Raw genomic sequence first — 13,951 nt, forward strand, 5'->3', positions numbered from 1 at the left:
CTGGATGGAGCATGGAAGACTTGGAAATAGACATGGAGACTTGGAGATGGACGTAGACGTGGAGACTTGGAAGACATGGGGCTGTGAAGCTAGGTAGACGTGGAGGCTTGGAACTTGGACATAGACTTGGAAACGTGGAGACTTGGGACATAGACTTGGAAACATGGAGACTTGGAGCTTGAAAGAGGAAGGTGAGTCCGTCAGGCGCCCTACACAGCATGCAGGGCTGGTCGCGATCCACACTGTAAACTCAGATGAAGAACCTAGAACAAGGGCACAGGCAGGGATGAGCAAGACCCTCAAGCGCCCTAGAAAGCACTTGCGGCTGGTCCAGACCACACTGTCCCCTACGTGCCCTACACAGCCAGGAGGCTGGTCACGGACCAAGAGGGGAGCGGGGCGAGCTCGGGAAGTCAAATAGCGCAGGAGCGGAGCAATCCCTCAGGGCCTCCGGAGTTGGGACTTAGGAAATTGAGGACCGGAACCTCGGAATTTTAGACACAAGGACTCTCCAGAGGAATGGATACTTCAGGACCTGGAGCATTAGGGCCGGGACAACATCAGGAAGGGAACAAGGGACATTACTGGACTTGGATTCACAGACATCTTGGAACTAGGAACATCTTGGAACATGGACATCTGGAATGGAACATCTTGGGACAGACTGCAGGACGGACTCACTGACATCCGGGCTTGGAACAGACATCAGGATCTGGACTCACGGACATCCGGACTTGGAACAGACATCAGGATCTGGACTCACAGACCTCCGGACTGGAACAGGCGTCAGGACTGAAGAGAACTCTTCAGGAGCATCTGGATAGATGCGAAGATGCTGGAGGAATGGAGTGAGGCCTTCTTATAGGACCCTTCCAGGAAGTAGGTGGAGACTGAGGCTTCGGTGGAGCCGTGGCCACTCATGATGTTGTAGACCTCAGTCATATCTCCTCTCACTTGTCTCTCCTCTAAGCTGAGGAGCCCTAACCCGGGGAGCCTCCCATTTTTGAGATTGGGGTGATTAGAACTGTACATAAAGCTCAAGGCTTCGTCGCGCCGTGGATCAGTGCAGATGCATGATGGTATCTTCCATTTTATTTTCCATTCCTTTTGGATCGTTCCTAATTCTTATTTCTTTTTTGACTTCTGGTCACGCTGAGCTGAGGATTTTGATTTATTGTGTACAATGAATCCAAGGCCCTTTCTTGCCTGGTAACTGCTAACATGGAGCCCCGCTTTGTGAGCCTATAATTAGGATAATGTTTCCCTATGTGCATCATTTTGCATTTGTCCACATTAAATTTCTTCTGCCTTTCAAATGCCGACCACTTCCCCATCTCACGGGGTCCTCCTGCAATGCCATGCAGTCTGTTCAGGTTTTAACTACTTTGAATAATTTTGTTTCATCTACAAATTTGATCACTTCTTTACTGCCTTTTCCAGGACGTTAACGAATAAAACTAGCTCCTCTTAAATACTGGAAAAAGTAAGGTTCTTATCTTGAGTGAGCTCCCACCGGGCAATGTTCCATCTGGTTTTCATCTCCAGGATATTTGTATCTCAGGGTGCTCGCAAGCCCGTAGTCTAGGGGTCATCAGAGACGAGAAGCTGTCACTCAACTCACATTGAAAAGTAGTGGTCAAAGCCTCATTTTACAAGCTGTGTTTGGTAAGAAGTCTATGCCCTTACTTGCTGGAGCCCGATGATGTTCGTACTGTACTGCAGTCTCTAATTGCCATGGAAGGGTCTCCCAACATCTGCTTTATTCCCACCAGGTCCTATTCTAAGTGGCACAAAAATGAACGAGCACATGACACCTATTCTCTCTCAGCTCCATTGGCTATGAATGTAATGGCGCATACTGTACAAATGTTTTCAATTGTTGTTTTTTCCTTCTTCCCCTTTTGTTCTTTCCTTCTTTCCCCTTTCCTTCCCCTTCTCCCTTCCTCTCTTCCTCCCCCCCTCTCCCTTTCCCTCCACCCTTTTCCCCATCCCTTCTCCCATCCTTTTCCCCTCCCCTGTTCTCTTCCTCTCCTTTTCTCCTCCTTATGATTTACCACATTTAAAACATTTTTTATTGGTTGTGTTATGTTCATTTACTTATGATTTAACCATTATTATTTACTTATGTTAGTCACTCATTTTTCATGTTCCCATCCTCATTTATATGTATGTCTCATGCCGCCAATCAATTATTTGTACTGTTGGTGTCTTTGATACTTCTATTGTTGCGATCCCCCCTGTTGCTGCGCTACAGGAGGTCTCTTACCTTCCTCTGGAGGCCGCTCTGAAGCCTCGGCCTCGCCTGTGTTCCATCCGGGACTTGCTCCAGGGCCTGAGAGGCCTAGCTGTGCCTGTGGCTTGCATGCCAGCGTTTGGACTTCCTGTTTGGCGACGCCCTTCCCTAGGGGCTGGCCCGCAGCTCTCCACCTGACTTATAGGACCAGCGGTGGGCGGTCCTGGCAAGCTCCTCCCAGGGAGTTGCCTTCTACCTCCAGTATTTAAGGACTTTCTGTTCACTTGCAAAGGGCCTTTGGATCGGGCTCTACAGTCGTCTGTAACCTTGCCGATCCAGGTCCCCTGGTTTCGCCTATGCCTTGATGGGTTCCTGTCCTGTGTCCCTGCCTAGATGTATGCTCCTGTTCCTGCCAGCCGTAAGGACTTCGGATGTCAGTATCCCAGCATCGGAGTTCCTGTTTGCCTGGGTCTTCCCCGCACCCTCCTTCTCAGCATGGTCCGCGACCAGCCTTCCTGGGCTGTGTAGGGCGCATCTGGGACAGGGTGGTCTGCGACTCAGTCCCACGGGTGGGCTGAGTAGGGCGCCCTGATGGACAGTGCAATGTTCCCGTCCAGCCTTGTCTACAGTATCTGCTTCAGCCCTTGCCCGGATGTCTTCCTGTCTCTGCCTTGACCTACGTCCTCGTCTGGTTCCTGAGCCTTCTGTCCTGTTGGGCCCTGGAGTGGCCAACAGGAGGGATTCGTCCCACGGGCTCTTGAGCTTCTGCCAGCCGAGGGGGCTTCGGATGTGAGTATCCCAGCATCGGAGTTCCTGCTCGCCTGGATCTTTCCTGTGTCTCGCTTCAGCCCTTGTCCTGATGTCTCCGTCTTGCTTCAGCCTGCTTCTGCCCCGTCTGATGTCTTCTGTTTAAGGACTCTCTGCCCTCGCCTCTGTCCGGCCTGCTGCCCATTGCCGTTCCCTGCGGCAGGTCCGAAAGGGCCGGGAACAGTCGGAGGACCGTTCATTAGTCAACTTCCCCGTGTTGGCTACCATGGGCATGCAGGTCCGGCTGAGGGTCGGACTCCCTGCTTCTGTTCCTGCCTGCCTGGCTCACCATGCCTGCTCAGCTCACCTCCCACGGTGTGGCTTGGGGCTCCTCCTTGAGTCCTGCCGTGGCCCAAGGGCTCACCACCCGCTTACGACGACCGCGCCCGCGCGCGCTCGTAACATCTATGGTTCCTGATCAGAGCATGGTTTTAATTATTTTCTTCCAGCTTTACCATTGGGCTCTGTCCCTCCCGACGCATCCCTAGTGGCGAAACACGGTCCGTGTCGGGGGTCCCAAAGACCTCTCTGCAAAAGTATCACTTAATAAAGGAAGGATGTATTGACTTCAAGTCTGATTATTGAATCTTTTGAAATTGGATCCATGAACCTTTCTAGCGCTATCCCCTTTGCTATGGTGTTTACCTATGTATACCGCCCCTCTCCTCCACTCTTCATTAGCATACTGTACAAATACACTCACATTGATTATGATCGTTGGCTCAGTTCACCGCTAAGAATTTATAGCCCTACTCGCTCTCTTTGCTCAGCCGACAGAAACCTTCTAGGGGCTCCCGCTATAAAACTTGCATGATGACAGAATAACAGAGAAAGGGCTTTTTCTGTAGAGGGAGCAATTTATTGGAATTCACGTCCTGTCTCATTTCAGGTTTTTCACATGAAAAATCCTTTAAAAAGGATCTGAAATCCCTTCTTTTTAAGGAGGCTTTTGCATTCTCAAAAGTTCTTCTGATGGCGAAAAGAGATAATTGTTAAATCTTCAGAAAGCGTTTTTGCCTGTTTGTTTTTGTTCTGTTTTTTTAAAAAATTTATGTAAAATGTTTTTCATCTTCAAAACTTGCGATGAAGTGGGTTATGCATTTTTAATAAAAATAACCTAAACTATACAAGAGTGGTCCCAGTAGAGATCCATGGATTACATCACTATCCCCCTCTCTCCAGTGGGAAAGAGTAATCCTGTGACCACTGTTTAGTTTAATCCAGTTGAAGCTCAGAGTAAGTCACTTCTCCTGGGGTTTTTGCCTGTGGGGATCTTGCATTGTTCATATTTTCTAGGTGAGGATTGACTGGAAACAACAGAGTTGAATAACAAACATCTTCGGTTCTTCTAGGAGTTACCTAAAAGAAAAACATCATTAATTAAGAATGAGGCATAGTAACAACAACAGGGACTAGATCAGTATAGAAGGGACACATCCAAGTCTGAAGAACAGCAGGTACAGGCAGATCATGTAACAGGCTGAGGAGCTGTAGGTATAGCCAGGATAGAGCAGAGCCTGAGAAACTGCATGCAGAGCCGAGATATAGTGAGGAGCTGCAGTATAAGCAGACCATAATACACCCTTATGAACTGCAGTATAACAGGGGTACAACAGACCCTGAGAAATTGCACGCAGAGCTGGGGTATACCAGAAAGACAGCAGGTACAGGCAGGTTATGTAACAGGCTGAGGAGCTGTGGATAGAGCCAGGATAGACCAGAGACTGAGAAACTGCATGCAGAGCTGAAATATAACAGAGCCTGAGAAACAGCACGCAGAGCTGGGATATAACAGAAAGACAGCAGGTACAGGCAGGTTATATAACAGGCTGAGGAGCCAGGATACAGCAGAGCATGAGAAACTGCACACAGAACCGAGATATAGTGAGGAGCTGCAGTATAAGCGGACCATAACACACCCTTATGAACTGCAGTATAACAGGGATACAACAGACCCTGAGAAACTGCACACAGAGCCGGGATATAACAGGGTCCAAGGAGTGGTAGGTATAGGGTGGGATATAACAGAGCCTGAGGAGTGGCAGGTGTAGGGTGGGATATAACAGAGCCTGAGGAGTGGCAGGTACAGGTGGGATATAACAGAGTCCGAGGAGTGGCAGGTATAGGGTGGGATATAACAGAGCCTGAGGAGTGGCAGGTGTAGGTGGCATATAACAGAGCCTGAGGAGTGGCAGGTATAGGGTGGTATATAACAGAGCCTGAGGAGTGGTAGGTATAGTGTGGGATATAACTGAGCCTGAGGAGTGGTAGGTATAGTGTGGGATATAACTGAGCCTGAGGAGTGGCAGGTGTAGGGTGGGATACAACAGAGCCTGAGGAGTGGCAGGTACAGGATGGGATATAATAGATCCCGAGGACTGGCAGATATAGGGAGGGATATAACAGAGCCTGAGGAGTGGCAGGTATTTGGTGGGATATAACAGAACCTGAGGCGTGGCAGGTGTAGGGTGGGATATAACAGAGCCTGAGCAGTGGCAGGTACAGGTGGGATATAACAGAGCCTCAGGAATGGGAGGTATAGTGTGGGATATAACAGAGCCTGAGGAGTGGCAGGTGTAGGGTGGGATATAACAGAGCCTGAGGAGTGGCAGGTGTAGGGTGGGATATAACAGAGCCTGAGGAGTGGCAGGTGTAGGGTGGGATATAACAGAGCCTAAGGAGTGGCAGGTGTAGGGTGGGATATAACAGAGCCTGAGGAGTGGCAGGTATAGGGTGGGATATAACAGAGCCTGAGGAGTGGCAGGTGTAGGGTGGGATATAACAGAGCCTGAGGAGTGGCAGGTGTAGGGTGGGATATAACAGAGCCTGAGGAGTGGCAGGTGTAGGGTGGGATATAACAGAGCCTGAGGAGTGGCAGGTGTAGGGTGGGATATAACAGAGCCTGAGGAGTGGCAGGTATAGGGTGGGATATAACAGAGCCTGAGGAGTGGCAGGTGTAGGGTGGGATATAACAGAGCCTGAGGAGTGGCAGGTGTAGGGTGGGATATAACAGAGCCTGAGCAGTGGCAGGTGTAGGGTGGGATATAACAGAGCCTGAGGAGTGGCAGGTGTAGGGTGGGATATAACAGAGCCTGAGGAGCGGCAGGTGTAGGGTGGGATATAACAGAGCCTGAGGAGCGGCAGGTACAGTTGGGATATAACAGTGCCTGAGGAGTTTAAGGTACAGGTGGGATATAGCAGAGCCTGAGGAGTGGCAGGTACAGGTGGGATATAACAGAGCCTGAGGAGTGGCAGGTACAGGATGGGATATAACAGAGCCTGAGGAGTGGCAGATATAGGGTGGGATATAACAGAGCCTGAGGAGTGGCAGGTGTAGGGTGGGATATAACAGAGCCTGAGGAGTGGCAGGTGTAGGGTGGGATATAACAGAGCCTGAGGAGTGGCAGGTGTAGGGTGGGATATAACAGAGCCTGAGGAGTGGCAGGTATAGTGTGGGATATAACACAGCCTGAGGATTGGCAGGTACAGGTGGGATAGAGTACAGGTACAGGTGAGATAGAGTGCAGGTAGTTGTGGCAAAAGCAGGGACAACACAGAGCCTGAGCAACTCTGAGTGACACAGTCTATCACTTAAATCTGAATATGTACACAACTTGCCTATTCCTATCCTTTCTGATCACTGTTCTCTCTCTGCCATTTAATTGCTCTTATCCCTCCTTCTCTAATCACCAATCTCTGCTTAACCTTTGTCATTATTTGCATACCTTTTCCTTCTCTGATTTCTAGCCTGTGCTTACCCCCTATAACCCCAGGACCCTTCCCAGCCTCTCTGTTCATTACCCTGCCCCCGCTCCTGTGCAGCAGATGATTCTCTCTACCTGGGAGAGAAGCAATGACGGTTGATACAAAGCATGCGACCAGTCCAGCTGCTTTTAAGCACTGAGTGCTAGGGCCCGGGTCTCTAAGGTCCTTCTCTCATTTTGTATCTATGGGGAAAAGCTTTGTGACCGAGGCCCTTAGTCTGGCTTAGCTCTTGGATGTCAGAAGAACTGTGATTCCCAGAATACAAAAGCTAAACACAGATTCAGCGCATTGAACGAATGTTGGCTTCCTCGTGTAATAACCAAATTTCAAGTTCTTTTGGGGCACATAGTCAACCTTCTGTCAAAGAACTTATTGGTGCGAGGCAGCTTCCTGTCCCTCTGTGATACATGGACCATGCACCTTTGGGTAGCTCTAGTCTTCAAGCCAACTCTCACCTTCATGTACGGAAACTTTATCAAATGCCCAGTTCTGAGGGTCTGTGTTGAAATAGATGCCTGGGATTTCAAATGTCTTCTGTCCAGCACCCCTTCAAAGGGAGGTAAATCCTGGAGAAGGTTGGATGGATACTTTCACACCCATTGGCTGCCCGGTCTTGGCCGCATTTTTGTAAGGCATTCAAGGGCCGCTCTTTGGGTGCCCTTCAGTTTGGAGGCCGAGAGAAACAAAGCACTCAAATTATATTTTGAAAACAGGGGTTTCCTTCGGTGGTCCGCCAGTTTGAATTTTCCCTGACATGGCCCGAACTTAGGAGGAAGATTTTCCTCCCGATTACCCCAGTGGGTGACTGGGTTAGGTCTTTTCTCTGCACATATCCAGTACTGCTGGAACGGGAAGCCCTTAACTGTTATTGTCATTAACTCTACTTCATGAGGATGTCATCCCCATTCTTTTTTGGGAGGGGACGTCTTTTCCTTTCATTTATTTAAAAAAAATATATTTATATCCCTCTTCTTCCAAATTCTAACCTTATAGAGGACTCGTTATGATCTGTGAGGGCGATGCAATACCCTTCAAACTGTTTCACAGACGATGCACTAGACGTGGAAAAATACACAAAAGAGCCCAAAACATGCAAGGATGCTATAACTTCAGACTTTTGAGCCTTTTTACATGCATAGGGCCTGTTTGGAAACATTTTGCAAAACTCACTCCTTTCCACGCAGGAATAGTGTGCATGGACAAGGCCAAGAACCTGCAGGAAACCCAGAGGATTGCTACATCAGCCTTTAAGGTGGGCATTAGCCTGTTTCTGATTTAGATAAATAACACTTGGTAAATGATGCAAGACTGTGATTACTTATAATTTATTTAATTGTAAATTTATTTCAAATGCTAAATTAAAAAAAAACCAAAAACCCTTTAACAAGTGCCCGGTTTTGAGTGAAACCATCTCCGGTGGTGTCTGTGTAGTAATCATTTCCCCTCATACCTCTCGTTGACTTTGCGTCTCCTCATGGCGGGTCTTGGGGTTTTCTGAAACTGGAACGGGCATGGCGTTGGCGTAGAGTCCATCTGGACCAGTGTCTGCTGGCTTCCTTACAACAGAATAGAAAGCAGATTCCGCCGTATCACTGGGTGGCTGAAAAAGATGCCCATAAATAAACGGGATATGTTATGTGTTCTGTGAAACTGGATCACAGCCTATGTGATTGTGAAGATGCTTCATGTCTTTCCTTTTGAAATGTTCTCGCATGAATTCGCTGTGGCAGTAAGCTTGCAATTCCGCTAGTCAAGACCAGAATAGCACTGATCCTGAGAATGGGAGCCCGAGCGTCTGTGGAGTTAGGGGCCCATGGACCCCATCCACTGGAGTTTTGTTCCCTCTTCTTAAGATATCTGTCAAGATCCAGGACAAAGTCCCGTGACCAACTAGATCAGCATCAACAAATCAACATCATTAATGACTTTGGTTTATATTTTTAAAGTGGTGGATGCAAACTTATTGCTTTCTCAGCGTATCAGCTGGGATGACAATTTAAGGGGGAGATTTACAAAGCCACAGTTTTTTTTTTTATTTCAGGAGGGGCCCAATATCATGGAGAAGGGGTAGTCCCCATGTACTGAGCCCTCCCCCCCAAAATTTCACAGTATCACAGCACAATTTTTATTATGGCACAAAGGTGCGACAAACAAATTGTGCCACGAAACTGGGCCTAATTGGGTGATGGCAGCTCAGCTCGGCTAGGGCCGCCATTGCTTAAAAATGTCAAGTAGCCCAAAACACCCCCCAAGATACCTCAGAAATCACTCCACAAGTCTTCAGAGACCCCGCCTGCACTGCTTTCATCCTACTGCCTTCTGAAGCATCTCTGGCCTCTCAAAAAGCCAAAAAAAAACCACAGTGCAACCGCATGTCGACAGTCCACCCCTTCCCTTCTATGAAAAAAGTGCTCCCCTGGCCCATGACCCCCTCCAGCAGCCCCCATCCCCCCCTCCCCCCGAATCTGAGGTTCATGGGCTTCTTTTATTGAAGAAAAGGCTTATTCTGATCACTCAGTGGTTATTATTGCTGTATCGTCATGTTTCGATGAGCCTGTGTCTGTAAATATCCATGCCACAGCACAGAAGCATAAAGGGGGTAATGATCAGTCTCCCTGCGCAGACTCCAGGCTCGTTGTTGAAGGGAAAATTGCCTTCTACATTACTCTAGGTAAGTATGCGTAGTGTATTCTTTACTCATCTTCGTTCTCTTGCACTCATTGTGTGTGACAACCATAGCATCTCTTCTCCTTGGAAACTCTCAGTCAGAGAAGTCACCAGAGGCCGAATATATTGAGCTTTAACCCCATAAACACAAAAGTACATCTGACCCAAACGACCAGCAGCCAGACTTCTCTCTCCTACCCTCCCCGTTAGTATCTGCCTGTTGGTTTCACATAAACAAATGGCACCACGGCCTCTGTTCTGGGAGGGGATGTTCAGAATAAGTATCACAGCAGTAAATTTCTCAGGGTCAGCACTGAGAAGCCCTTCAGATGGGCCTAAATCCATATTTTTATTTTTTTTTTTATTTTTTATTTTTTTTCATTTTAAATTTTTATTGGCAATGTCATACATCCTAGACACAATTTGCTAACAGAAATCAATGCAAACAAGTACATGAAAATTGTGAAGGAACCAGCGAACATTAAACGCCAGTTTATATGAATAAGATTCCCAAATCCCCCCTCCCCCTTTAGAGGTGTACAGCCAGATACAAAATAAAGAGGACAATGCACAGATGACCACAATAAAATGCATGTATAGGACAGGTGAAAGGCCGAACTCAACACTAGACATGACTTCAGACTCCACTCTCCTGCAGAGTACAATAAACCATTCAGAGGAAGCAATGTTGCCAGCGTTCATATAGGCCCCATGTCCTGTGAAAGGTATGGAGTGAGTTATTTTTGTAAGCCGTGATTCGTCCCAAACTATGGATATGTTGAACAGAAGCCTGGATCATCTGCAGCGTTGGGACTCGTGGATCCTTCCAAAGCTGAGCTATCGAACATCTCGTTGCTGTAACCACATATTTAATAAAATAGTCATGATATTTATAGCCGTCTGTCCTGTCGTTATTAAGCAAAGCTTGCGCCGGAGTCAACTGGAACTGTATTCTTAGTACTCGAGCAATCCATTCAGATACCATGGTCCACAGTTTCTGTATCTCAGAACACGTCCACCAAAGGTGGAAAAAGGTTCCCCTTTCCCCACAACGCTTCCAGCAAAGACCGTCAGAGTGCGGGGTAATGTGTTGCAGGCGGGTCGGAGTAATATACCACCTGAAAAACAGTTTATAACCATTCTCGATGTGCAGGGCGGAAATTAGACCTTTCCGCAGCCCCTGGAACACCCGCAACCAATCTTCCTCAACCCAGGCACATTGCAGATCCAGTTGCCATGCCTGTATATGGGGTGCTGATAGATTAAATCGACCAGATAGTAGACTATAGAGATTAGAAATATGTTTATCAACGCGGTCCGCGTGGTGGCACATACTTTCAAAGGTAGGTATGCCCTTTGACAAGTCGCCTGCCACCTGGTGCTGTAGACAATAATGTCTAACTTGCAAATATTTGAACTGATCCCTCCTGGGCAAATGAAACTGATCCCTAAGTAATGCAAATGGGATCAGCCCCCCTGGCTCCCAGATATGGGCAAACTGAGTAATCCAATGAGAGAAAACCCGAGGGTGTCCCGCCGGCCGGAAAGCGGAGTGGTGAAATAAGTATGTACTATGGAAAACAGATTGTGTGCCCACCAACGCCTTCCTCCATTGAGACCAGGAGGCAAGGGTTGCCTCCACAGAACCTGGCAGCTGCACCTCAGGAAGCCAGGAAGACCTCGGTTGCCACAACAGAGCCCCCAGGGGCAGAGACCCAAGTATCGCCTGTTCTAGTTGCGCCCACGGCTTACTACGCTGAACACAATGCCAATCAACCGCCGCTTTGAGCTGAGCAGCCCCACGGTACTTAGCAAGATCAGGCATACCCATACCCCCCTGCAGTCGCGGGAGATACAGAGTTTCCCGAGCTATCCTGGGTCTCCTCCCCTTCCAGAGGTATTTATTCAGCCACTTTTGCCACTTTGCTAGAAGTGTGCCAGGGATTACCAGTGGCAAAGTTTGAAACAAATACAATAAGCGAGGTAAAATGTTCATTTTTAGGACCGCCAGCCTCCCCAGCCAGGAGATATGATAGCGGTCCCATTCCTCCAGCTCCTGGTATATTTTAGCGAGCAACGGCGGGTAATTTAGTTGAAACAAATCAGAGCCCAGGCCCAGGTAGATACCCAAATATTTTAACTTAGTCTTAGCCCATCGAAAAGGGAATTGGTGTGTAATCTGTGTTTCCATCTCTGGGGCCAGGTTGACATTAAAAAGTTCAGACTTATCCCAATTAATGGTGAAACCGGAGACTGCACTGAAAGCTTGAAGTTCCCTCGTAATTGTCTGTAAGGAAAACAAGGGGTCGGTAATAGTAAACAGTAAATCGTCTGCAAAAAGGGACAGTTTGGATGAGAACTCCCCGGCCCGAACCCCTGCTATGTTATTATTATGCCGTATGCGATAAGTAAAGGGTTCCAGAAAAAGTGCAAAAAGGAGGGGGGATAAGGGACAACCTTGCCGGGTTCCCCGTTGGACAGCAAAAGAGGGAGAGTAACCCCCATTAATTTTTAAGCAGGCTGTCGGCCCCTCATATAATTTATGAATCCACCTCAAAAATTTGTCCCCAAAATTATACTTTTGAAGGGTTTGGAATAGAAAAGGCCAGTGCACGTAGTCAAAGGCCTTTTCAGCATCCACTGCCAGCAAGGCCATGGGAATCTTCTGAGTGCTAGCCCACCACATAGCATCAACAGCCTTCCGAACATTATCGGATGCCATCCGGCCTGGTATAAAACCAGCCTGTTCGGAATGAACCAAAGCAGGCAAAAAGGTGTTTAGCCTTTGGGCAAGGATTTTCGCTAAGAGTTTCAAGTCCAGGTTTAGCAGGGAAATGGGGCGGTAAGAGCCGCAAACCGTAGGGTCACGCCCGGGCTTACCTATCAACGTCACTCCAGCCAAATTAGCCTCCCTAGAAAGAGAGTGCTGGGTTTGAAGCGAATTAAATAATTTTACTAGGGGGGCTACCAAAACATGAGCAAATTTTTTATAGAAAACAGCAGTGAACCCATCCAAACCCGGAGACTTGCCTGCTTTTAAGGATTTGATCGCCCACAATACTTCCGCTGCCGTAATGTCGCGTGATAAGAACTTTTGGTCCTCAGGGGACACCTGTGGTAGCGGGATAGTCTGCAAATATTCCACTATTGCTTCCTGGCTAATGTTAGCATTGGAGGCGTATAAGTCAGAGTAGAATCGCATAAAGCGCTGTCTAATAGTAGGAGTAGAGGTAATAATATCCCCTCTCTCGTCCTTTACCTTCACTATATGGCATTGAAGTTGCCTAGCCTTCAGTTTACGGGCCAGGTGTCTTCCCGCCTTATTCCCCCCTTCATAAAAGAGTTGTTTGACCCGGGTTAGCTGATAGGCTATCTGCGCCGCCTCGATGGACACCAGGTGCATACGCAGTTGGTCCATCTGGAGCAAAACGCGGGCATCCCCCGTTTGAGCATGAATAAGGCCCAATTGCTGAAGCTGTTGTATAGTCTCCAGCTTATCCTTCTGCTTTTGCTTCTTAAGAGAGGCTCCTTTAGCTATAAGTTTGCCCCGTATCACGGCTTTGAGACAGTCCCATAACGTAGTCGGGGCAATATCTGGGCTATCATTAATTAGCAAGTATTCCTGAAGATCGGAGTACAGAAGAGCACAGAAGCCCTCGTCCTCCAACAAGCTATCATTTAGCTTCCAGTAACGTTGTCCAGGGTCAGCCGCCATGACAGCCAGTTGTAAAGACACCGGGCCGTGGTCAGACCAGGTGGCAGCCCCGATAGCAGGATGAGCAACCTGATTAGCGCATCCCTTATCAACCAGTAGGTAATCAATTCTAGAATACGTTTTATGGGCCCTGGAATAAAAGGTATACTGTCTCTGCTTGGGATGCCACACCCGCCACGTATCAATCAGGCTATAACGCCTTAAGAAGCTATGGAAGCCCTGGCGCTCCCTCCGCTTGTTGGAAGTGCGGCTATTAGAATTGTCTAGTCTAGGGTTCGTGGTTAAATTAAAATCCCCTCCGATAAGAAGGTGGCCCTCTGCGCTCTGATCAAGAAACTGCGACAAACGAGCCAGGAAAATGTCCTGAGCTTCATTAGGAGCATAGACACTAAGTAAGGAGTACTTGACTCCTGCAATGACTACATTGACTAAAACATAGCGTCCCTCTGGGTCTGAGTAACAACCAAGAAGTTCATAATGCAAATCTTTATGAATAAGGATGCCCACCCCCAAATATTTATGGGCTAGTGGCCGCGCAGCCCAATATTGTCCCGGATAAGTGTTATTACGTAGTAAGCGTTCGTAGCGTTTTTTCAGATGTGTTTCTTGTAAAAACGCTATCATAGTGTGGTGTTGAGTCAAATCTGAAAAAAGGGATTGGCGTTTTAAGGGGGTATTGAGTCCCTTAACATTTAAGGTTTGAATATTTATGGTCGTCATGAGAAAGACAGGCTAGCTATCTGAATGGAGGCTGTCGAAAGCTA

The 13,951-nt window shown here is 47.9% G+C and overlaps 1 protein-coding gene across 1 annotated transcript in view; it reads right to left on the bottom strand.

Moving 5' to 3' along the window:
- Nucleotides 1-3,391: 3,391 nt before the first annotated feature.
- The window catches only part of LOC115079061 (CMRF35-like molecule 8), a 60,992-nt gene continuing 50,432 nt past the window's right edge, over nucleotides 3,392-13,951 (bottom strand). Inside the window, exons 7-8 of the mRNA XM_029582074.1 lie at nucleotides 8,256-8,405; nucleotides 3,392-4,399 (exon numbers count right to left, since the gene is read on the bottom strand). Coding sequence (XP_029437934.1) covers nucleotides 4,256-4,399; nucleotides 8,256-8,405 — 294 coding nt within the window. The 3' untranslated portion in view covers nucleotides 3,392-4,255. The remainder of the gene's footprint in view (nucleotides 4,400-8,255; nucleotides 8,406-13,951) is intronic.

The sequence above is a fragment of the Rhinatrema bivittatum genome, chromosome 1 (assembly GCF_901001135.1).
Source record: "Rhinatrema bivittatum chromosome 1, aRhiBiv1.1, whole genome shotgun sequence".
NCBI lineage: Eukaryota > Metazoa > Chordata > Amphibia > Gymnophiona > Rhinatrematidae > Rhinatrema > Rhinatrema bivittatum.